This window comes from Podarcis muralis, chromosome W (genome assembly GCF_964188315.1).
Source record: "Podarcis muralis chromosome W, rPodMur119.hap1.1, whole genome shotgun sequence".
In the NCBI taxonomy this organism is placed as follows: Eukaryota; Metazoa; Chordata; class Lepidosauria; order Squamata; family Lacertidae; genus Podarcis; species Podarcis muralis.
Genome location: NC_135674.1, coordinates 15,585,891 through 15,610,250, shown reverse-complemented (window position 1 = coordinate 15,610,250; position 24,360 = coordinate 15,585,891). Strand labels below are relative to the sequence as shown.

Below are 24,360 nucleotides of genomic sequence, written 5' to 3'. Positions count from 1 at the left end.
CAGAGGGGGAGCTCTCTGATGCCAAGGACGGTCTAGCTGGCCCTAGTGGGTCAGAGGGGGTACCTGAGCTCACGTTGAGAAGTTCAACCCAGGCCACTAAAGGTAAACCACCCGACAGGTTTGAGGTCACAAGTGTATGGGTTGGGGTGGCTCAGTGTGAACCTGAAAGTTTTGAGGATGTTCAGAAACTGCCTCAGGAAGAAGCCAGTAAATGGCAACAGGCAATGCAGAAGGAGATGAGCTCAATAGAGTCTCTTGGTGTGTTCTCCCTCACAATGTTGCCAGCTGGCAAACAGGCTGTGAGCAGCAGGTGGGGTTATCTTCTTAAACCCACAGCAACTGGAGAACCACAGTACAAGGCTAGGTTAGTAGCCAGAGGGTTCACGCAGCAGAAGGGGCTGCATTACACTGAGGTGTATGCTCCTACTTCCCAAAGTGAAAGTCTGTGCATGCTCTTAGCCATTGCTGCACAAAGAGGTTTGCTGGTGCATCACTTTGATGTGGATGTAGCCTACTTGAACTCAGACCTCCAGGAGGAGCTGTACATGCTTCCTCCTCCAGGGTTTGAGGGCAATGGGCAAGGCATTGTGTGGAAACTGCACAAGTCAATTTATGGGCTGAGACAATCAGCCAGGAGTTGGAACTTGTGTCTGATTGAAGCCTTAGAGAAGCTAGGTTTCAAGATGAGTCTTTGTTGGTACTAAAGGGCTAAGAGGTAACAAGTTGCTCTAATCACTGAGCAGCTGGAAGTCATTAAGCATCCAGGAATGTGGGTTAGTTTGTATAAATAGTCAGTTCACCCGTGTGTCCTCCCTCCCCCCCCCCCTTTGATCTGACTCGCAGACTCAGTTTGTGGCCATGGGCGTGTTTGCTGAGATGAGTTAAGTTTAGAGTAAAGTTTTCTTTATGCCGGAAATAAAAGCATGTGTGCTTTATCGCCAGGTTTTTTTTTTTTTGTAAATAAAGTTTTTCCTGAGTTCCAAAGTGCTTGCTCCAGGATTCTTCATTGAAAGGTACTGACTCTCCTGCCTTCTTCAACCGCTGCACGAAATTCTCTGCTGAGATAAGATTTATGGCGTTGGAAGCGCACTGGACGTTTACTTAACATTAAACTAATTAAAGTTTAATGGACAGGTTATGGTTGTTTGTACATCAAGAAGGAGATAAGGAGTGCAGTTCAGAGTGATTTATGAAAGGACTGGAGCGAAGACAGAAGCGGTTGCCGACAACGAAAGCCTTCAAAGCAGCTTGAGTCCTGCAACGTGCCTAGAAAAAGTTTTGAACAGGCACTGCACAGTTTGTACTCGCTGGAAGACGTCTTATTCCTCAAGGAGCCACCTCAGCAGCTGGGAGACGGTCTACAGGTGTGTGAGTATCGTTCCTAAGCCCCAGGGAGGATGGCAGAGTCCCAGGAAAGTTTTGCTGTCCCGTTTACGTGACTCAATGGGAAAAATTGGCAAGATTGGAAGGCTAGTGTAAGGGTTTGGTTGCAAGCAAAAGAGTTGTGGAGTTGTACTGAAGCGCCGCCTTTACAGGCAGCTGCAGACGCGTCTGCAGAAGACAAAGCAACAGCAGCAGCTTCACAGAAACGTGACAGGAAAGCCCAAGGTCTATTAGTTTTGGCAGTGGGACCAGAGCAAATGCCTTATGTATCTGAGTTAAAGAACACGCATGAGGTCTGGACGGTTCTGCAGCGGCTAAATTCCAGAAACACTGCGGGGGCCAAGATCCATGCTACAAGATGTTTGTTTCATTTACGTCTCCAACCGGGAGCGTGTGTGAAAGAACATATTGCCAAAATGGTGTCTGCCTTTAATCAACTAAGACAGCTGGGCATTCCTTTCTCTATGGAGCAGCAGTCATACATATTGTTGTCTTCTCTTGATAAAAGCTATGAGACTCTAGCTTTAACTTTGGAAGCTATGCCTTCAGCTGAATTAACCCTTGAATACATTTCTTCTCGGCTTGCAGATGAACAGGATAAAAGGCAAAGAGAAAGAGGTTTATCTTCAAAGGGGAGTTGTGCTGTGCCTAAGAGTGGGGGTGCTGAGTTTGAGAACACAGTAAATGCTTTTGCAGCTAGACACTGTTTTCGCTGTGGTTCCTCTTCCCATTTAATCAGGAACTGCACACGTGAACCTGGTCAAGACAGCACCAAGGCCGTTACCCCTAGTTACCAGACAAGGAGTTCCAGGGAACGTCGAAGAAGAGGAGGAGGTCGTGGCTACTCCCACAGCACACAGCACATGGCTTCAGCAATGGCGTTGATGCAAGGGCGTGGCCAAGGCAGCAATCTACGCTGGTTGGTCGACAGTGGTGCATCTCACCACCTGGTGGCGCCATCTAGTGTCCGTTTGCAGAACTGCAGACATTTGCAAACCCTTAAAGTTGTGACAATGGCAGATTCAACTAAACGCTCCTTAGAGACCGTAGGCACAGTGTTCTTGAATTGTTTGCATACAGAAATTGATGCCTACGTGCTAAAGGGAATGAAGGGGTGTATTTTGTCTGTGTCAGAACTGATAGAGATGGGTTTAAAACTGTGTTTGAAAATGGGGTTTGCACTATTTCAAAGAATAACGTATCTCTTTTGCAGGTGGAATGCAGAAATGGGTTATATTATTTTGAGACAAGTCCAGATGAAGTTGAACAGGTTCATGCTGGTTGTGTGAACTCGCCTACCCATAATTCTTGTGTTCATTTATGGCACCGCCGTTTGGGACATATTAATTTTCAGTATGTTAAAAGGCAACCTGAATTATCAGAAGGGTGCAAAATGAACAAATGTACTAAGTATTTGGATTGTACTGCATGCAAAAGGGCGAAGGTTCATAGATGCAGCTATCCCAGTTCAGATAGGAAATCTGACAAAGTATTCCAACTTGTGCATATGGACCTATGTGGCCCAATGCCTGTTGCTAGCATGGGAGGTTCGAGGTATGCACTGTGTCTCTCGGATGACAAAACAAAAGTCACATGGTTTTTTCCTCTCAAAACAAAAGCAGATACTGCAGAAACAGTTAAAAATTGGGTTCATGCAGTAGAACTTGAATTCGGTACTAGAGTACTTGCTTTTCAGACAGACAGAGGGTCAGAATTTACCGGGTCTGTGTTGCAGAATTTCTTTAAGAAAAAGGGAATTAAGCGCCGTCTGTCTACACCTTATTCTCCCCAAGAAGGAGGCGTGGCCGAACGTAGAAACAGGGTTCTGCAAGAGTTGGCAAACTCTATGTTGTTTGATTCTAAACTCCCTCAAAGTTACTGGGCGGAAGCCTGGCAGACGGCTACTCATATTCTGAAGCGAGTATATAATTCGGTAATTGATACTACGCCATATTTTGCTTTATACGGGAAGAAGCCCAAAGTTAATTACTTTCGGGTGTTTGGATCTCAAGCCTATGTACTTATCCCAAAAGCGTTAAGGAAAAAGGGAAGTCCAAGGGCTAGGAAACTCATCTTTTGTGGGTACGAACCACACGCCAAATCTTGGAGGTTCGTGAACCCAGATGGGGATACTACAAGAGTGGTCATCAGTAGGAGCGCTGAATTTTGTGAGCAATCTGGATGGACTCACTTACATGCTAACCCTGACATTTTGAGAGATGATTTAGGCATTTATGCTGAGAATGAAAGTCCAGAGGGTGGTGAGCCAGAGAGGGATGGTGCACATGGTTCAGATGCAGATTCTGACCAGGCACAAGGTTCTTCTCCTAAGGTAGAAAAGCCAGAATCTAGGAGTGTTCCAACATCACCAGTCAGTAGGCCTAGCAGACAGCAAAAGCGAAGCAGGTCGCCTGCAACACCAAGCCCAAGGGATGTAGCTAAACGGAGGTCTTCATCCCTAGGGGCGCACCCAGATATAAAGTCTGAGACAGATTCTGACAGCCAACGGTCAGAGGGGGCACAAGAGGAACAATTGCGCAGATCAAAACGTGCCACAAAGGGCAAACCACCAGAGCGGTTTAAGGTGACAAGTGTATACGTAAATATGGCACAGTGTGAGCCAGATAGCTATATAGAGGTACAACAGCTTCCAAGCTCAGAAGCCGTAAAGTGGCAGGAAGCAATGGAAAAGGAGATGGCTTCAATGAAGTCTCTCGGTGTGTTTACAAGTACAGAGCTTCCGAAAGGGCAACAAGCTGTAGGTTGTCGATGGGTATATTGTTTAAAGCCCACAACTACTGAGGAGTTGCAATATAAAGCCCGACTAGTTGCAAAAGGATTTTCGCAGTGCAAAGGTGTTCACTATTCTCAAATCTATGCCCCTACTTCAAGATCGGAGTCATTAAGAATGCTTTTAGCCTCTTCAGCTAAGAAGGGAAATAAGCTGTTTCATTTTGATGTCAATGTGGCTTATTTAAATGCAGACTTACAGGAGGAAGTCTATATGACACCACCACCAGGTTTTGAAGGAGACAAGCCAAACCAGGTCTGGCGCCTACACAAATCCATTTATGGGTTGAAACAGTCTGCCCGTAATTGGAATTCCTGCTTAAACGATGCTCTAGAGAGCATGGGGTTCAGAAAGAGCGCAGCAGATGCGTGTCTTTATCTAAAGGGCTCGGGATGTGAACAAGAAGCAGTTTTGCTATTTGTTGACGATTTATTATACAGTGGAAAGGACGATAAACTTGCACAACATTTTGCCACAAAGCTTGGAGAAAAGTTTCAGATAAAATCACTAGGCACTGTATCTGTTTATCTAGGAGTTAAAATTCAGCAAGATGAAAATGGGAACTATTGGCTAAGCCAAGAAGCTAAGATCCAGCAGTTGCTGGAAAGGTTTAAAATGGACGACTGTGCTGGTGTTAAAACCCCAATGGAGTTAAGTTACACAAAGGATGCTCAAGCCGAGCAACAGGCAGAGTTCAGTAATCCCGGGGTTTACCAGTCAGCGATAGGCAGTCTACTCCACATTGCACAGTGGACTCGGCCCGATATAACATATGCTGTCAACATGCTGTGTAGACAAGCTGAAAAACCATCAATGCTTAAAACTATCAGCAGAGGGCAGCACACAACTTGAATGTTGGGCCGACAGCAGTTGGGCAGATGCTGGACCAGATAGAAAATCAGTGTCAGGAATGGCGATAAAATTTGGAAATGCACTAATTGTTTGGAGATCAAGAAAGCAATCACTTATAGCTTTAAGTTCAACTGAATCTGAGTTCAATGCATTATCAGATGTATATAGAGAACTGGAATTTTATAAGCAACTGGCACAAGAATTGTTTGGAGAATGTTCCCTACCTATCAGAGTGTGGGAAGACAATCAACCTTGTATTAAACTAGCTAAATCAGGTCAATTCAAGGCACTCACAAAACACTTGGATATCCGTTATCAAAATGTATGCCAAAGTGTAAAACAAGGTTTAATTGAACTAAAGTATTGTCCAAGCAAAGAAAATCTCGCAGACGGTTTTACAAAAGCATTGAGTCCGCAATCTCATAAATATTTCTGTTCAGGTTTAAATTTGAATTAAGGTTGGTACAGCTCAGTGTTACGAGCGAGAGGGGGTGTTGGTACTAAAGGGTTAAGAGGTAACAAGTCGCTCTAATCACTGAGCAGCTGGAAGTCATTAAGCATCCAGGAATGTGAGTTAGTTTGTATAAATAGTCAGTTCACCCGTGTGTCTCCCCCTTCCCCCATTTGATCTGACTCGCAGACTCAGTTTGTGGCCATGGGCGTGTTTGCTGATATGAGTTAAGTTTAGAGTAAAGTTTTCTTTATGCCGGAGATAAAAGCATGTGTGCTTTATCACCAGGGTGTTGTTGTTTTTTTGTAAATAAAGTTTTTCCTGAGTTCCAAAGTGCTTGCTCCAGGATTCTTCATTGAAAGGTACTGACTCTCCTGCCTTCTTCAACCGCTGCACGAAATTCTCTGCTGAGATAAGATTTATGGCGTTGGAAGCACACTGGACGTTTACTTAACATTAAACTAATTAAAGTTTAATGGACAGTCTTGCTGACAGCTGCCTGTACCTGAAAGGGTCAGGAGAGTCACAGGAAATGGTTTTTGTCTTCGTTAATGACATCATATATGTCTCAAAGGCAAATAAACAGGTGCAAAAATTTGCCAAAGAGCTTGGAAAACGTTTTCAGCCCAAGAACCTTGGTCCAGTAAAGATCTACCTAGGTGTGCAGATAGACAGGGCTGAAGATGGAAGTTTCTTGCTCAGTCAGAAAGGCAAGATTGAGCAGTTGCTTGAGAAGTTCAGGATGTCTGAATGTGCAGAGGTCAGGACACCCATGGAGACAAGCTACGTGAAAGACAGTCAGCGAGTAGAACGCACTGAGTTCGAAAATGCTGAGCTCTTTCAGTCGGCCCTGGGTAGTCTGTTGTATCTGTCCCAGTGGAGCAGACCTGACATAGCTTTTGCTACCAATCTGCTCAGCCGGGAAGCTACAAACCCAAGCGTACAGGCCTGGAATGGTGTCAAGCGGGTACTGCGTTACCTGCAAGATACCAAAGACTTCTGTCTCAAGCTGTCAGCCAAGGGGGACGTCAAATTGACGTGCTGGGCAGACAGCGATTGGGCGAATCTGGAGGACAGGAAGTCAGTGGTGGTGACGTTCGGGGACTCTTTGGTTGGGTGGAAGTCCCAAAAGCAAAGTCTCATAGCGCTCTCCTCTACTGAGGCTGAGTTCAGTGCACTGTCTGAGATTTGTAGGGAATCGGAGTTCTATGTGTGTTTGGTCCAAGAGATCTGCGGAGAGAGTTGCTTGCTCATCACGGTGTGGGAGGACAATCAACCGTGTCTGAAGTTGGCAGAGTCTGGGCAATTTAAGGCCAGAACCAAATGTTAGTGTTTGTAAAGGGGGGGGGGGGAGGTTCTGACCTCCCTTTGTCGCCTCAGCCTGGTCCTCAGACCCTTGTCGGCATAAAAGAGTCCACGAGAAAAGTATCCTTGCAGAGTACGTTCTGCTTTTATTCTTAAAAGTCTTTCTGCAAAAGCGACTGACCAACTGTACACATCAACACTACCAGCTTTCACTAACCAACCAACCAACCAACCAACCCAAACAACAAACTAACATTTCTCACTCTATATATACTAGTCAGTGCAGGCCGCTGACTCACGCTGACCCAGCTTTTTAAGCATTAAAGAAACAGCGGCCAATTTTTAGCCATGACACCAAACACCTAGACATCCGTTTCCAAAATGTGTGTCAGAGTGTTCAGTTGGGATTGGTGCGACTGCAGTACTATCCCAGTTCGAAGAACCTGGCAGATGGGTTCACGAAACCGCTGACCTTCCAGCTTCATGGGGAGTTCTGTGAAGGTCTGTGTTTAGGGTAAGTGGTCACACTTACAAGCCCCCAGTGCAGGACAAGAGGGGGTGAGAGGTTTGGAGCTTACAGGGTTAACAGCTCTGTGTGTGTCCTGCATCTGGGGAGGAGCTTTCCCTACATCTGGGGAAGCTGAGTTCTTTGTGAGTTACTTTCGCTTTTCTGCAGAGACACCATGCCTGCCGTCTCGGATGGTCTGTTTGTTATTCTATTGTTCTGATGTAAATAAAGCTGTTAGTTTAGAGAAACAACAGCGTGTGGACTCTCTCTTCTGCAAGCTCACTCACATGAAGCACTCGCTGTGCCGCTCTGCTGCAAGTCCGGGAATTCTGTTGCTGTGGAAACATACCGGACTTGAACATCCTTACATCCATTTTTTTAAAAAAAGAGAAGGTGGTGTTGCAGGAATTTCCCTGAACCATTTAGTTTGTACAAGCACAACACGTACACACACACACACACACACACACACACACACACCCATCAGCAAACCTCATTTTCATGGCCTTCCATAGATAAGGAAGCGCTTAACACATACATTTATCCCCACGGAACCCGCTCCCTATTCTTAAATGCGTCGACCGGTTCCCTATTCAAATGAACTGCTGCGCTCCAGCCAATGAATGTAACCGAACAGCGCCCCTTGTGGCGGCCACGCAGGTACTGCAGGGCTGGTATCTACCTCTCTCAATGACTTTGACAGCCGCTAATACAATGTATCCAGGTTTAATTGACCGTGGCTAATCTTGTCAGAATGTATCCAAGTGTTTCCTCCCTAAGTGAAAGTGTTTTTACTTCTACAGTATTTCTGTTATAAATTCATAGAAATTCAGCCGTACATCGGATCTGTACCGTTCCACTTTTGTTTTCCACCTTGGAAAAAGGACTATCAAAGGGGGGAGGCTTGACATAGGGCAGCCATAATCCCCCAACCTTAATGGTGCCAGACAGTGGGCCATTTCACTGACAAAGAACCAGTGTGTGGACCTACCGACAATATATTATAAAAAATTTGAGGACATACTGACTGACCCATTAAGAAGTATCATGAACAACATTTTAAAAGATGGAACCATGCCGGACTCATGGAAAGGCAGCCTTATTGCATTAATTCCAAAACAGGGAATGGACAATCTACTTATTAACAACCATAGGCCTATTGCACTCCTAAATAACGATTATAAACTATATGCAAATATTTTAGCCGAAAGATCAAAAAAAGTCTTCCAGATGATTATACACAATGACCAAGCTGGCTTTTTGCCCGGGAGGCACATTTATAACAACACTAGGAACATTATAAACTTATTAGAGTATTTAGACTTAAGAATAGAAAAGAAGGCAGTCTTAATGGCCATAGACGCTGAAAAAGCTTTTGATAGGGTCTCCTGGAAATTTATGAAAGGTTTTTTACACCATATGGATTTTGGTATGCAGTATATAAAAGGGATTGAAGCAATATATTCAAAACAAAAAGCTAAAATCATGATAAATGGAAATTTATCACAGGAGTGTGAAATCAGTACAGGGGTCAGACAAGGTTGCCCACTATCCCCCTTAATTTTTATATTAACATTGGAAGTTCTATGTAAACAAATTAGGGAGGAAAAAGATATAAAAGGGATTATGCTGGGTAATAGAAGTTACAAAATGAGGGCATTAGCTGACGATCTAATTATAACTACGGAGCAACCAAAACAGAGTTTAACAAAGGCGTTGGAAATAATATATGGCTACGGTAAAGTTGCGGGGCTCAAACTGAATTTAAACAAGACAAAACTATTAGTTAAAAATTTGTCGCCAGATGAAAAAGCAGAATTAGAAAAAATAATACAAATTAAAATCTACCAAAAATCAAGTATTTAGGATTATGGATAACACCAAAGAATATTAACTTGTATGAAGATAATTATATTAATTGTTGGAAAGATATCAAAAGACAGTTGGAGACATGGACAAGCTTAAATTTATCATTCCTGGGCCGTATTTCGGTAATTAAAATGACAGTCTTACCGAAGCTACTCTTTTTATTCCAAACAATTCCAATTATAGGAAGACCTGCAGTATTGACAAGTGGCAAAAAGAAATTTCTAAATTTTTGTGGAATGGTAAAAGACCAAGAGTAAAGCATAAGATATTAATAGATACTGTAGAAAGAGGTGGCTACGGGTTACCGGATTTGAAGCTATATTACGAAGCCTCATGTCTTCTCTGGTTGAAAGATTGGTGTTTATTTAAAAATTGGGATATTTTAGATTTAGAAGGTTTTGACACCCGTTTTGGATGGCATGGCTATCTTAATTATGGGAAAATAAAGGCGCATCGGAGTTTTTCAAATCATATATATAAGGTGTGGGGAAAATACAAAAGATATTTGGAACAGAAAACCCCAAGATGGAACTCTCCATTAGAAGCAATCGCTGTTAAAAACAAAACAAACATCAAAGAGAACTGGATAACGTATAACACAATATTAAGGGAGGACGAGGGTCAACTAATATTGATAAGTTATGAGAAAATAAAAGATCACTTTTCTTGTTGGCTAGATTACTTCCAGGTTAATGAAATGTTCAGACAGGATAAGCAGATAGGCTTTGAAAAGGAGCCTTCAAGATTTGAAAGAGAATTACTGAATAGTAAAACTAAAATAATCGCAAAAATGTATAGACTTCTTTTAGACTACGAAGTAATTGATGAGGAGGTTAAGGCTTCAATGATAAAGTGGGCCCAAAATGTGGGCCGTCCAATTATACTAAAAGATTGGGAAAGCTTATGGAAGGTAAATCTGAAATTTACAGCCAGCTATAATATAAGAGAGAACATGATGAAAATGGCTCATAGGTGGTACCTCACTCCTTCCAGATTATCAAGAATGTATAAAAACTTGGCGAATGCTTGTTGGAGATGTGGAGGAAATAACGGTGACATGATCCACATGTGGTGGACATGTGAAAAGATTAAAAAAAAATGGGGGGAAAATATACGATGAACTAAAAAAGATGATGGGGGTAACTTTTACTAAAAAACCGGAGGCATTTCTATTAAGTATTATAGATAAAGAGATCCCAAAAAATCTAAGAGAGTTATTCTTGTATGCAACCGCAGCAGCTCGTATACTTGTGGCCAAGGGATGGAAAGATCACGAGGCTCCAAAAATAACAGACTGGCAAATCAAATTACAGGAATTGGTGGAGACGGCTTAATTGACTAGCAAACTCAGAGGAATCTCAAAGCAAAAATTTGCAGAAAAATGGGATGGTTATACAAGATATGTTCAAAAATACAATAATAGTTTTGACTCCATGCTAGCATTCGAGTGTTAAAGGAAATAAAAGGAGGTGGATAACAATTAAGGATTTATGTTTTCAGAATGTATTAGAAAAATTATACAGAAAGGTTTGTTTTGTGTACATTCAAATGTAAGATAAAACATATGCAAAGGGACTTGACAGGAAGTCAAAGTTGAAGAAAAGATTTTGGAAGATAAAAGTGAAAAAATATTTACTTTCATTATCATCATTTTGTGTGCGGGTGTGGGTGTCTGCACATATGTGTGTTGTTGTATGCAATGTTTGGGAGGAAATAAGACGATAAATAACAAATAACTATGCATGTAATTTTTATTTCTTAATTATATTTAGTGGTAGTATGGCTGTATTGCTTTTTGTAACATAAAATCATTCAATAAAAATTATTAAAAAAAACAAACCAGCGTGTGGAAGTGAATTCAGTACGGACTAAAACAAAGGGTGGTGTCCAACCTTTCCCTCTGGGGGCAGGGAACTGTGAACTCCTCTTTGTCCTCTGAAATATACGCTTAAGGGGGGAAAGAGGAGGAACAGGACAGGTGTCAGGACACTCAGGTTACCACCTCAACCCCTCCTTTTTGTGATGTATCAATGATGTAGTCATGATGTAGTTATGATGTAGTCTTAGGGGTGTAGCATGGAGGATTAGGAGCTAATAAAAGTTGGGGTCTTCTTTTGTCTGGGGCTTCCATCTTACTTCGTCTTGCTGTGAGTGGGTGTCCTGTCGCAAGAGTTTCAATAAAGACCAAGCCTACTGGCTGCTGTTTTGCTCCGATATTCCTGGTTGGTGTCCTTGTCTTTTGTCCAAGGGAGCCCTCGGATTTCTCCGTTAACAAAGGTTTCTAGACAACTGAGTTCTAGAGCAGATCCATTTAAAAGTAATGGACCAAAGTAAGTCATGCTCTACAATTTCAATACATTTACTCTGAGCAGGGGTAAATTAAATATAAGGAGATACCAACTTGCTATTTACACATAGAACAGCTTGTTGAACTCAGTTTCCCAGATATACTGGGAACACTTTATTAAATTAACCTGAAAGCCAGCCCATGGATTTGAAACCAGTAGCAACCACCATGGACTCCCTCCTCCACTGAGAACAGCTTCCCTCAACCTGGCACCCTCTGTAGGTTTTGGACTGCAAGTCCCACCAGCACCAGCATGCTTTTGTAGTCCATAACACCCACTGAAAAGGTGGCCATAGGCAATTCTCTATTTTAGGATTAAATAAGATTATAATATTTGATATAAAAGAATGGTTGCAAAGTGAAACAAGTTACGCATGCTAGCCTTGTAGCGCTCTTCTTATGAAGTATTTGTAAGTTAATCATAAAAAATAAAATACGGATGAAAAATTCTTGGGGGGAGGGTTGTATGTAATGTTAGACCTACTCAGAGTAGATCCATGGAAATTAATGAACATGACTAACTTGGGTCCACTCCAAGTAGAATTTAGCTGCATACAATGTTTTGTTCATTTCCTCCTTTGCTTTATTACATCACCATCAAACCAGAAGAAAAAAGAGTCCCCATCAGTCACGCAGCCTAGTCTTAAAGATGCTGGTAGAATCTTCATGGTGGATTTCTGAAACCTTGTGAAGTTAGGGTTTTGTTTTTGTTTTTTTACTTCACACTCAGCACACAAAAGCAGTTGTTTTATGGACAATACTGTAGCTGCTCCATCTACATTTTTATTGCTGTGACTATATTCTAACTTGTTTTATAGCTTCACTATGCAGGAAAAAAGCAGGGTTGAGGCTCGAAAAAGCGACTCAAGCTAGACAAAAAAAATTTATTTCATACAGCAGTTGGGTTCACATGTTAACACTAAGACAAACCATGGTTTAGCATGAACGTGCTGGCTCCTGCAGAGCAGATCACAGTTGCTTTGCCAGTCTTTTCAGGTCAGTTTGGTAGAGCAACTAAGCCAAGGGCTGGCTCAGCTTGCATTCTGAGCCCAGGATTGCTATTCGGGATGCTCTTCCTTTACCACAATCAGTAGCCAAGGTGCCACACTATGCTCAGCTAAAAGGGGAGGAGTGGAACAGGTGTGAGCTCCTCTCTAGGATCCAGCATGCTGGTTGGGACTGATGGGAGTTGTAGTTCAGCAACATCTGGAGGGCCATAAGGTTCCCCACACCCGTCGTAAGTCATAGTGTGGTTTACTGTGATGTACAAAACCTTGATAAATTACACTGGTCAACAACAAATTTGGTGTCTGCGTTTTTTCAGTTGATTTAGGACGAATCTAATGCACTGAACCCAAAAATCTATGAGCTATGGCCACATGTCGTTTTTTTTACATTTTTGTTCACATGTACGCTTGTGTGGAGCATTTTAGAAGAAGTTGGTTGGGGGTAAAATGCCATGTCGAATAATTGTTTTGATTGGAAATGATTATTTTAATGACAAGAAGTATTCAGGTCCGATAGTTCAGGGTGATTATGTCGAAAAGGGATCAGTTTGAAGTCATAAAACCTCGAAATCTTCAATAAATTGGTGCGGCAAAGCATAAAGTTGGGGGATCAAAACTAAGTTAATGGGGCAGCCGCCCCATGAAGTATCCTGATCTTCAATCAGCACGTCGTCCTGTAGCTCATTGTGATGAAATTCCAGTGACTATCTTCGGAGAACTTCCTGACATTAGTGACGAAGATGCCTCCAGTGTTGAAGGACATGAAGAAGAAGTGGTTCTTGAAGATGATGCTCCACATCCATTTTCCCAAAAGGAGTTGAATGATCTAGTTCGCGACCTCAGCTTGTCAAAGGACTCTGCCGAACTGTTGGCATCCAAATTGAAGGGAAAAAACCTCCTCTCTGACAGTGCTCGCATCAGCTTCTTCCGCAACAGGCATCAAGAGTACCTCCGTTTTTTCTCGGAAGAGAAGGACTTCGTGTACTGTGCAGATATTGCGCAGCTTCGGCTCAAGCTTGGAGTGCCACAGTATGAACCCAAAGATTGGAGACTGTTCATTGACAGCAGCAAGCGATCACTGAAATGTGTTCTGCTACACAACGGCAACCAGTTTGCCTCTATACCCCTGGCTCACTCGATTACACTAAAGGAGAACTATGAAGCGGTGAAGTATGTGCTGGAGAAAATTGGTTATGATCAGCATAAGTGGTTTATTTGTGTTGACCTGAAGATGGTGAACTTTTTGTTGGGACAACAGTCTGGCTTCACCAAGTACCCATGTTTTCTGTGCATGTGGGATAGTAGGGACCGTGCTCAGCATTACACAAAGAAGGACTGGCCTGTGCGGGAGGAATTGGTGCCTTGCAAAAAAAGGAACGCCATCAACGACCCTCTGGTGGACAGAGACAGAATACTCTTCCCACCGCTGCACATCAAGCTCGGCTTAATCAAGCAGTTCACCAAGGCTCTGGACAAGGATGGTGACTGCTTCACTTACTTGTGCCAGGCTTTTCCAGGATTGACCATGGAGAAGTTGAAAGCTGGCATCTTTGACGGTCCTCAGATCCGTCAGCTCATCAGAGATCCAGAGTTCGGAAACTCAATGAACAAAGTGGAACTGGAAGCGTGGAAGGCATTTGTTCTGGTAGTGAAGAACTTTCTGGGCAACAATAAGGCCAGAAACTATGCAGAACTTGTCAACAACATGCTGACTGCTTTCAGAAACCTGGGCTGCAACATGAGCGTCAAGATGCACTACCTCTTTTCACATATGGACTGGTTTCCTAAGAACCTGGGTTCAATGAGTGACGAGCAGGGAGAGAGATTCCATCAGGACATGAAAGAGATGGAGACCAGATATCAGGGTCGCTGGGACGCAGTCATGATGGCTGACTACTGTTGGACTCTGAAGAGAGACCTCCCTGCCGCTGAGCATTCCAGGAGTTCCAAGAAACGGAAGTTCAAACCCTGAAGTTTGAAAAATGGTGAAGGAACGTGCAGTTTACGTGTACTTACCTTTATCAGTGCCCACCATTCAGTTTACAGTAAACCTGACCTGATGGAGAGAAACGGATGCCATTTCCTGATTCAGCAGTGCAAAAATACCCTAAATCAGTTGTAGAAATCTAGACAACATTCAAAAAGTAAAAAATTGTTGCCCAGTGTTATTATACAGTAATCAAGACCGATGATTATCTCTGCAATGATCCCCTAAAGTGTGCTTGTTACACAGAAAACAAACCCACACACATTAGCACTACACAAGGACAGGACAACAGACCAATGTAGTCACTACCTGGTGATTTTGAAGTTCTGGTGGAAGGTTGAAGAGTAGCTTTTGTCAAGGCGTTACTTAGGCTCTCCAGTTCACTGTCAAGGCTGAGTTGATGAGAGTTAGAAAAGCAACAGGGAGGGAAAGGCGGAAAAAAGAAGCCAGGCATCAATCAGACCCTATTTACTGTTTCTGAAGAACTCAAAAAGCACAACTAATGTTGGATTCTTGGCGCAGAAATGAGCCATGGCAGAAATGTGGTCTCAGCAACTTAAAATTAGCTAAAGGCAAAACTAAAATATTTATGGGGATGAACCCAACATTAGTCCTACTTAGAGTATATCTATCTAAATTAATGGACATGGCTGATTTCGTTAAATTTCAATGTCTCTACTTGGAATGCAGCTTGGCTGAATACCAATTTTAGCTCAATTTTCATACACTGCAGTACGATTTTAGTTCATATACAAACCAGGGGCATCTACAGCAACGTTTATCAAAGCTCTTCCTCAGATGATGGAAAAGAAACTGAAGCAAAAAATGTAATACTATGATGAGGTGCAGGGGAAGACACTAAGTTGCCAATGCATCTTATCTATATGCTTACTGACACTTAGAAGAGGAAAAATATGTCCGTATTTTATTTAACAACAATATAGCACTTAATGGTAAATGGAACCTCTAAGTGGCTTACAAAAAGTAAAGCAAAAACAATAAAATTACCTGGTTTGATTAACCCTATACACACACACACTGCCTGATTGTAATAAATAAAACCTTGAAGCAGTTTAAAAGAAATAGTAAAATTAGCAATACAAAACCCAAAACAAAATTTAAAACCTTTTAAAAGAAATAACATTAGCAATTAAAGAGAGATTAAAGCATGTACATTTGGAGATGCTTGCCTTATGTGTGACAGTGAGGACTTGGACCATCAGGTGTGGTGAGGACTGCAGGGCCTGCTCCCTTCCAAGGCCTTTTCCAACTGGCCTAAGGTGCGGGGCCCAGGCCCTCACACTCTCAGCTACAAAGGACTCCTGTGGCAGTGAGGCCTTGGACCATTGGTTGTAGTGAGGACTGCAGGGCCTGCTCCCTTCCAAGGCCTTTTCCAGCTGGCCCAGGGGTTGCCAGGAGCTGAAGCGGCCTCAGAGTAAGCAAACAAGTGGGTGAGAGAGCCCAGCCAGCCAGTCCAACAGCCCTTGCTGTTGGGAATGGAGAGACAATTGGGAGGCTGAGCAGGCAGGCATTGCACTGGCCTTTCTTGTGCTTGCTGTGTGCAAGGCTTGCCTGGAAGCTGAGTGTCCAGTGCCGAAGGGGAGCCTTTCCACCATGCATGCCTGGCAGTGACCACTGTTGCCTCCCAAGGTGAATAAGGGGCTGGCCTCATGTTCACCTTTGGCCAGTCTCAGTTGGGCTGCTAAGGCTGGGGGAATCCTCTTCCCAGGCCCCTGCACGGCAGCGTGAGGAGGCAACTCTCTTTGGGATGGGGAGGTGGAGTTCAGAGACTAGGGGCGGTGGTGGCAGCTGCCTGGAGGACTCCCAAGGAGAGGGGAGAGGAAAGGAAAGGAGGCTGAGGGAACACTCCACAAGGGAGGGTGTTTGGGAAAGGGTGAGCGGATGCTAGCCCTTCAGGCAAGGGGTGACATAACTGGGCTCCTGAGCCCCACAGGGGTGCTGCAGAAAGAATGTAGTTGGTCAAGGGAGCTGTGGACTCAAAAAGGTTGAAAACCTCTAGGTTAGGGGATCCCGGACAGGCCACATGGCATGCACACACTGAACTCAGTCCTTCAACAGAGGGAAATGGGGGCTGCTACTGTCAGTACGCCTTTGAGCCGATGCCAGTGACTGGGCTCAACAACTGGTTCTGCCCCGACTGGGCTAGGCAAACTGGAGCACTTCCAGAGACCTTCCACTCCTAAAAAGCAGGTCTAAGTGCACTGGATCCACAACTGTGAGTTGTGAGTACCAAAGTCAGCAGAGTATGAACAACATAGAACAAAGCTGTGAACCATAACTTCTTTATTTTCTAATAGCTGCTACAAACTAAAAACTAAAGAGCTACTGGCTTGCATGAGTGTTACAGCTCTCACTCAGCCATCTAATCTCTACAAAGATAACACACAGACTCTCCACAGAGTCAAGCAGGAGGGAAGAAGCGAAGAGCAGTTTTTGCCCCCTTCTTTCTGAAAACATCAGGAGATTCTTACAATGGGAGGGGGTGGAAATATCAACAGCTACTATGGCTGCCCCCACGTCCAAGCATCCAAAGCCTGAAACAACCACTTCAGTTTTCCCATAAATAGAGCTGGATTTGCAGGCATTTACTGTTTTATATTTTTAAAAAAAAACAACCCAGTAGGGAATCTTTGATCCTCAAGATGTTCTGAACAATGACTCCCACCACCCACCCCTGGGCTATTGGCCAGGGGTGGATGGTAGCTGTAGTTCAACCACATTTGGAGGGCCAAAGGTCCCCCACCACCTGTTTCATGAGAACTCTTTATGTAGGCTGGCTTCCAGTGAACTCAGCTACTGTAAATATTGAGTAGAGAGGGGCCTTTTTTAGCTCACAGCTCTTAACCACTACGCTATTCTATTTAGACATTTAAGTACATCTGGAGAGAGAAAAGCAAGCAACTCACAGGAAACTAGTGTTTACAGGCATATTCCTTTGAGGAACACTAAACTGGCCAGCAGGACAAGAAGATCCACCTGCATTATCAGTTAGAAGAGGTTGGATTCCAAGTTCCGTGAGTGGAATCTGCTCATGGAATGGACTTTTCCACCTCCTTCCCTCTAACTTGAGTCCCTTACACATCATAAAAGCCGCCCTGATATGTTATTCTTTGTGGGGAGGGGACTCCCATAGTACAGAATGTGGTACTTGGGGATGGGGAAGGTAGTGGTGAAATCTGAACACCTCAAAGCCCCCTGGGCAAATGGAAGCACCTTCTAGACATGTAAAGACGTATGACTGTGCTCAGTATAAAGGACGGTGGGATACGGTTTCTAGCAGAATCCACAGACTAAAAGTCACCGTCATTCAAATTGAACAGACACAGAGAGCTGGATGGGGCTGGTGAGGGGTTGGAGGAGTGTGGGGGTGGAACATGGATCAACACAGGTATCAGTTTCAGTCCACAATCCCTGAAATCTCAAAAGCCTACTTAGTTTGTCTCACTGCCAAGTTCTCTACTATTCACCAGCACCCTTTGGGGCCTTAAGCACTAGATACACGCTCTTTAAAAAAAGTATGTATACACACACACAAGCTTTCCATTCCATCTACAGTGGTACCTTGGGTTACAGACGCTTCAGGTTACAGACTCCGCTAACCCAGAAATAGTACCTCGGGTTAAGAACTTTGCTTCAGGATGAGAACAGAAATCGTGCGGTGGCGGCGCAGCGGCCGCGGGAGGCCCCATTAGCTAAAGTGGTGCTTCAGGTTAAGAACAGTTTCAGGTTAAGAAAGGACCTCCAGAACGAATTAAGTTCTTAACCTGAGGTACCACTGTAGACCCAAACACAAGGAAGGAAAATGTGGCTTACATCTAACATTAGACCCATTGAAATTAACAGACATGACCAACATAAATCCATTAATTTCAATGGATGGTGTTCAACTCAAATAGTAGACCTCTTGAAATCAATGGACCTAACTTAGTTATCTTCATTCTTTTCAGTGTCTACGCTGAGCAAAAATTAGGTTGGACACAATGCTCCTTCTTTGGCAAAGCTTTGGACCCAGCACTCAGACGAACCAATGAACTGCAGAGGGGGAAAGCAAAGCTGCTTGGGGGGTTTCTTGAGCAATGCCCACCTTTGTATGCTGCTGCTAGAAGAGGTGGTAGTGGATAGGCTCCACCATGGCGTCTGATTGTACAAGCGGAGCTCCTGCAGGCTGCCCACCAAATTCTTCAGCCGTTTCAGCTGCTGGTCAATAATGTCCCAGTTATTGGTGACGGTGTTGAAGAGAGTCTCGCGCTCAGGTACCAGTAAGCGCCTATTTGGAAAAGGAAAAACCAGAAACCAAATTTCAACATGGAGAGAAAGAGAGAGGCAAAAGAACAGAGAACAACACAACAAAAACAATGCAAACATTTAAAGAACAATGTCATATATTAAAACAGTTAAAAGGAGTACCAACACAAATGTGGATTGTAAATGGTAGGTCAGAGAATAACGCTACAAATATCTGCAGATGGAGACCACAGGAAGGGAGTGCTCGTGTCCTTAAATGCTGTTTATCGGTTTCCTACAGGCATCTGGTTGGCCACCGTGAGAACAGGATGGACCATTGGCATAAACCAGCAGGGCTTTTCTTATAAGGGATTTTGTTTTGTTTTATAATACCATCGAATTGTAGAACTGAGGAAGTGGAAGGGACCCAGAGGGTCATCTGGTCCAACTCCCTGCAATGCAAGAATCTCAACCCAGTCAGTCCCCTCATCCAATTTGAAACCTGAAACTGGACTCTGCTTAGCTTTGAAAATGTTCCAGCAGTTTTATTGCTGCACCAACTGGGATTTGTTATTATGCTAAATTTTTATGTTTTTATGTTGCAAACCGCACTATGATATTTGAATGAAGGGTGAAATAAATAAATAATATATTCTCTTGAAAGGCTAGTTGGAAGAGGAAGGCCTTCAACAGGAGCAGAGAAGGAAACACAGAGGGTGACTGCCCTTACATTGCAGAAGAGGATTCCATAGAGCAGCCCCCCTACACTAAAGACCCAATTCCTACATCACACAGATCTCCTGGGTTAGATGATTATGCACAGGAGGCCAGACCAACCATATGGTGGGAATGCTCTAGCTCCAGACTTCTGATCAGGAAGCTGGACTAGAAAGTGGCCTTCAGGGGGGTCCTCCTGTTGGCTATTTGCAGTTTAGTAGCGCTGCAGAGCGCTTGCTGGGGAGACCATGCATTAAAAAGGGACTCAAAAATAACTTAAACAAGGTTTTAATAACAAAAACAAAAACTCCTTATACACTAAATACATCAACAACAAACCAGACCCAACCACCAACCCATTCCCCCAGGGTGATGAGGGAGCTAGGTGCTGCTCCTTATATACTATGCCCAAATGCTGACACAGCTTAATTAACACAACCTAGCAACACCTGCTATGTTTCACAGCTGTAAGACTGGGTCTCGTTATTTGCCCTGGCCCTTAAAGACATACACAACTTGTGAAACAATAATGAACCTTCACATTTTACAGTGACCATTCAACACCTCCAACCAACCCTATGGTTAAAGGATAGCAAATGAGGTGAACCTGGAGCCTGAACTATTCCTTGAGTGAAACTAATAACCTGATATTTTTGATGGGAAACAGGGAGCTCAGCCTCGAGAAGACACTTGGTTTTTTGAATATCACTTAGCTAAGAAGTAAGCTTTAAAACTCACTTCTGCTTTTTTTGCTGCTGCAGGTGCCGATCCCACTCCAAATCCAGGACATCATTCACATCCTGAACAGCAAATTTCACGTACTGGTGTAAGCGCCGGATTTCCTGCCCAGAAAAAAAGAGGGCGGGGAATTTAGAATCATTTTTAATCTACTCAGGACACAATACAAGTGTGTGTGGGGGGGGTGTGTGTTTCAGAAATTATTAGGATTATCAAGAGTTTACAACCATACTGATTTGGTTTCCTTCTGTGGTTAATGACAGACTGTGATCTATCTAGATTTCAATGAGGCTTCTGGCACCCAGTTGAGGAAAGGTGGGGCAGGATGCAAACAACCTTAGAGAAGGCACTTATTTAAAAACATTTCTATCTTCTCTGACCTGGCTTTAGCCTTATTGGTGATTGGGCAGTCTGAGGATACTAAAATAGTCCAATCAGAAACTTGCAGCTTCACATCTGGAACTAGCCAATCACTGGAAGACACTGGAGCTTTTGGAGAAAGGCTGGTTGGCTGGGATTTGGGAAAAAGCATTGTTAGAGGGCTTGACGTACCATAGTAGAGTACAAAGAAGTTTGCAGAAATAAAGGATGAATTTGAGAAAACCAGGGTGTCTTTCTTGATTTATGTAAACCAGATCTGTCCTCCCTCAGCCTGCACCTCTGCTGCATGCCTAGACCTGTCTCAAGCCTAACTCACAGTGGTGCTGGGAGGGCAAAGTGAACCTTCAAGCATTTTGTATACTGAAAAGGGTTATTTAATGATGGAAGTGGTTTCAAGAAAATGGGGCCAAAGTGGAAAGGGCTGTTGCTGTTCATGGGCTCCGAAGAGTCATCTGATTGGCCACTGTGAGAAAAGGATGCTGAGCCAGACAGGCCTTCAGTCGAATCCAGCCAGATTCTGCTTAACTATATCACGTTACAAATCTAGAGTCACATCTTTATTCAAGCAATATTGACTCAATGCCCTATTTTAATTTAGATGTGACATTTGGGGAAGATGATTATTGCCTGCAGGGGGCCTGCTGGAGCCTCAACTGGTGTGCATGAATGATTGAAAATTGGCCCCAAAAAGGCCTCTTTAGTTTAATGAATGTGCTTGTTCCACTGGCTTCAGAGCTCAGAAGGGCTGCGGAAGATATTGATTTGCTGGCTGCTACACTTGTAGGGAGAGATGGCAGCTGCTTTTGGCAAAGATGTGTTGCTATTTTGAAGAGCATTGTCAGAAATGAGAGAGAGAGAGAGAGAGAGAGAGAGAGAGAGAGAGAGAGAGAGAGAGAAATGCCTCGATATTAATTTCTTATAACAAAAAAAAAAAGGCAGTATGCCTCTGTGTGCTGGTCCCAGGGGGAAGGTTCCTGTTATCGTAGTCAAAGTTCAGTCCTGAGTCACTAGCCTGGAAATATTTCACAAGGTGCGAGGCGAGGTCCGAAGCAGGAAGCCGGGCGGGGAACAGGAACGCTGGAAGATCAGGTCTGGATGCTGGCCGAAACAGCTCTTCAATGACGACGTTGCTCCCGCAACCTGGGACCGGGCTGACTGGCCTTTATCTTCTCTGAGGCCAGGGGCGGCCCCGGTCCCCAGGAGCCCCGCCTCTCCTGGCCTTAAGGCGAGCACTCCTCCTGGGAGAAACCAGTTCCCTTCGCCTCTCTGCCCTAAGCCTCTGCAGTTCAGGAGAGGCTGAAGGGTTACTGGGCCCAGGGGGAGACTCACCTGTAGGCACTGAGTCCTCAACCACCTCTGGAGCCAGAATGGATTCACCTGGTGCCTGCTCCTGAGGATCCGGCACAGGTGCAGGCTCCTCAGGATCAAGGTCCTGCCCCAGTTCAGCCGGCCCAGGTCACCTGGAGGCGGGGACTCCTGTGCAGGCTGGGATTCTTCCGGTTCACTCTCTGAATCGGATTCCCAGGCCATCACACCATCCCCCCTCCCAGCCCCCCCCCCTCAATCGAGTGTCTGGACCCGGCTTGCTGGGGTACGGCGCATGGAAATCTCGGAGGCAGGTAGGTGCGTGGACGTTGGCTGCTGGTTCCCAGGAACAGTCCTCCGGTCCATACCCCTTCCAGTCTATGAGATACTGCAGCTTTCCCCTGCGGTATCGGGAGTCCAGAATGCATTCCACCTCGTACTCCGGCTCCCCCTGGACCAAAACTGGATGCAGTCGGGGACGGTTCGGGTGGAACTCACCGGGTGGGGCCACCGGACTCAGAAGGGACCTGTGGAAGACCGGGTGAACCTTCAGGGTTGCGGGCAACCGGAGACAGAATGCCACAGGTGAGACTTGGTCCACGATAGGAAACGGGCCGGTGAAACGGGTGTCCAACTTCCGCGAAGGTCGAGAGGGGTGGAGGTGGCGAGTGGAGAGCCATACCAGGTCACCGACGTGGAGTTCTGGCCCCACCTGGCGGTGGCGGTCAGCCTGGGCCTTGTACGCCTCCTTGGCCTGGCGCAGTTGCTCCATCAATAGCTGTTGCTGGGACTGGAGCTCCTGAAGCCACTCCGTCACTGCAGGGACCGCGGATGCCGGCAGCACATCTGGAAACAGCCGTGGATGATAACCGTAACTGGCCTGGAACGGGGTCTGCTGGGTGGATGCATTCACCGCGTTGTTGTAGGCGAACTCCGCCAATGCTAGGTGGTCGACCCAGTCATCCTGCTGGTAGCTGCAGTAACACCGGAGATACTGCTCCAGCACCGCGTTCGCCCGTTCCGTCTGGCCATCGGTCTGTGGGTGGTAGGCTGACGAGAGACAGACCTCTGTCCCGAGGGTCTGGTGCAATGCTCGCCAGAACCGGGATGTAAACTGAACGCCCCGGTCGGACACCATACGCTCAGGTAGGCCATGCAGGCAGAAGACATGCTGAAAGTACAGCTGAGCGGTTTCCTTAGCTGTGGGTACGGATGGGCAGGGGGCACAGTGCACCATCTTAGTGAAATGGTCGGAGAAAACTAGAAGGCAGGTACAGCCACGAGATGGGGGTAAGTGCACTACAAAGTCCAGCGAAACCGTGTGCCAAGGACGTGGTGGGACTGGCAATGGCTGAAGTAGGCCGGGGGGTCGCCCGGTAGGGCCCTTGGCCCGCCGGCAGACATCACAACCAGTGACGTAACGAGCCACGTCAGCCTTCAGGCGGGGCCACCAAAACTCACGGCTTACCAGATGGGTGGTCCGATACCACCCAAAGTGCCCCGCTGCTAGAGCATCATGGGTTATCCGGAGAACCTCAGCCTGCAGTGGCCCTGGCGGGATGTACAGGCGACCGTGCTGCAGCAGAAGGCCCTGGTGCAAGACCAGCCCCGGATACTGAGGGCATGACCCTTCGGCCAGTTCCCGGAGTCGTTCCTGGGCCCAAGCATCGACCCGCTGCTGTTCCCGGACCCAAGCCTGCAGTGGCTCAGCCTCCTGGGTGGCCAGGAATGCAGCTGGTGGTAGGATCGTGGTGGGTACTGCCTGCTGTACCGTGTCTGCGTTGTCTTCAGGTTTCCGGGACAGGGCATCCGCCTTCTGGTTTTGGGAGCTAGGGATGTAGCGGATCCGGAACTGGAACTGGGAAAAGAACAACGCCCACCGGATCTGCCTTTGGTTCAGCTTGCGGGTGGTCTGGAGGTACTCCAGGTTCCGGTGGTCAGTTCTCACCTCCACCGGGTGCCGTGCCCCCTCAAGATGGTGACGCCAGACCTCAAAGGCCACCTTGATGGCCAGTAGTTCCCGCTCCCATACAGTATAGTTACGCTCCGCTGGAAGGAGCTGGCGGGAATAGAAGGCGCAGGGTAAGAGTGGCGCATCACGTCCGTACTGCTGAGACAAGACGGCACCGAGAGCCGTACTGGAGGCGTCGGTCTCTACCACAAAGGGTCGAGAGGGATCAGGATGTTGCAAGATCGGCGCTCTCTGGAAACAGGCCTTCAACCCCTGAAACGCATCCTCTGCCTCCTTGTCCCAGGAAAACGGCGTCTTGGGGCGCAGTAGCCGGGTCAACGGGGTGGTGCGATGAGCATAGTCTGCAATGAAGGTCCGGTAATAGTTGGCGAACCCCAGGAAACGCTGTAGGTCCTTGCGGTTCCGAGGTGCCGCCCATTCCCGAACCGCTGCCACCTTCCCGGGATCCATCTGCACCCCATCTGGAGAGAGTTGGTGACCAAGGAAGTCCACTGACCGCTGA

General features: G+C 45.5%; 1 protein-coding gene across 1 annotated transcript in view; it reads right to left on the bottom strand.

Moving 5' to 3' along the window:
- The window catches only part of LOC114589415 (nuclear pore complex protein Nup214-like), a 49,221-nt gene that overhangs the window by 3,014 nt on the left and 21,847 nt on the right, over positions 1-24,360 (bottom strand). Inside the window, exons 6-8 of the mRNA XM_077922856.1 lie at positions 20,201-20,304; positions 18,606-18,788; positions 14,810-14,892 (exon numbers count right to left, since the gene is read on the bottom strand). Coding sequence (XP_077778982.1) covers positions 14,810-14,892; positions 18,606-18,788; positions 20,201-20,304 — 370 coding nt within the window. The remainder of the gene's footprint in view (positions 1-14,809; positions 14,893-18,605; positions 18,789-20,200; positions 20,305-24,360) is intronic.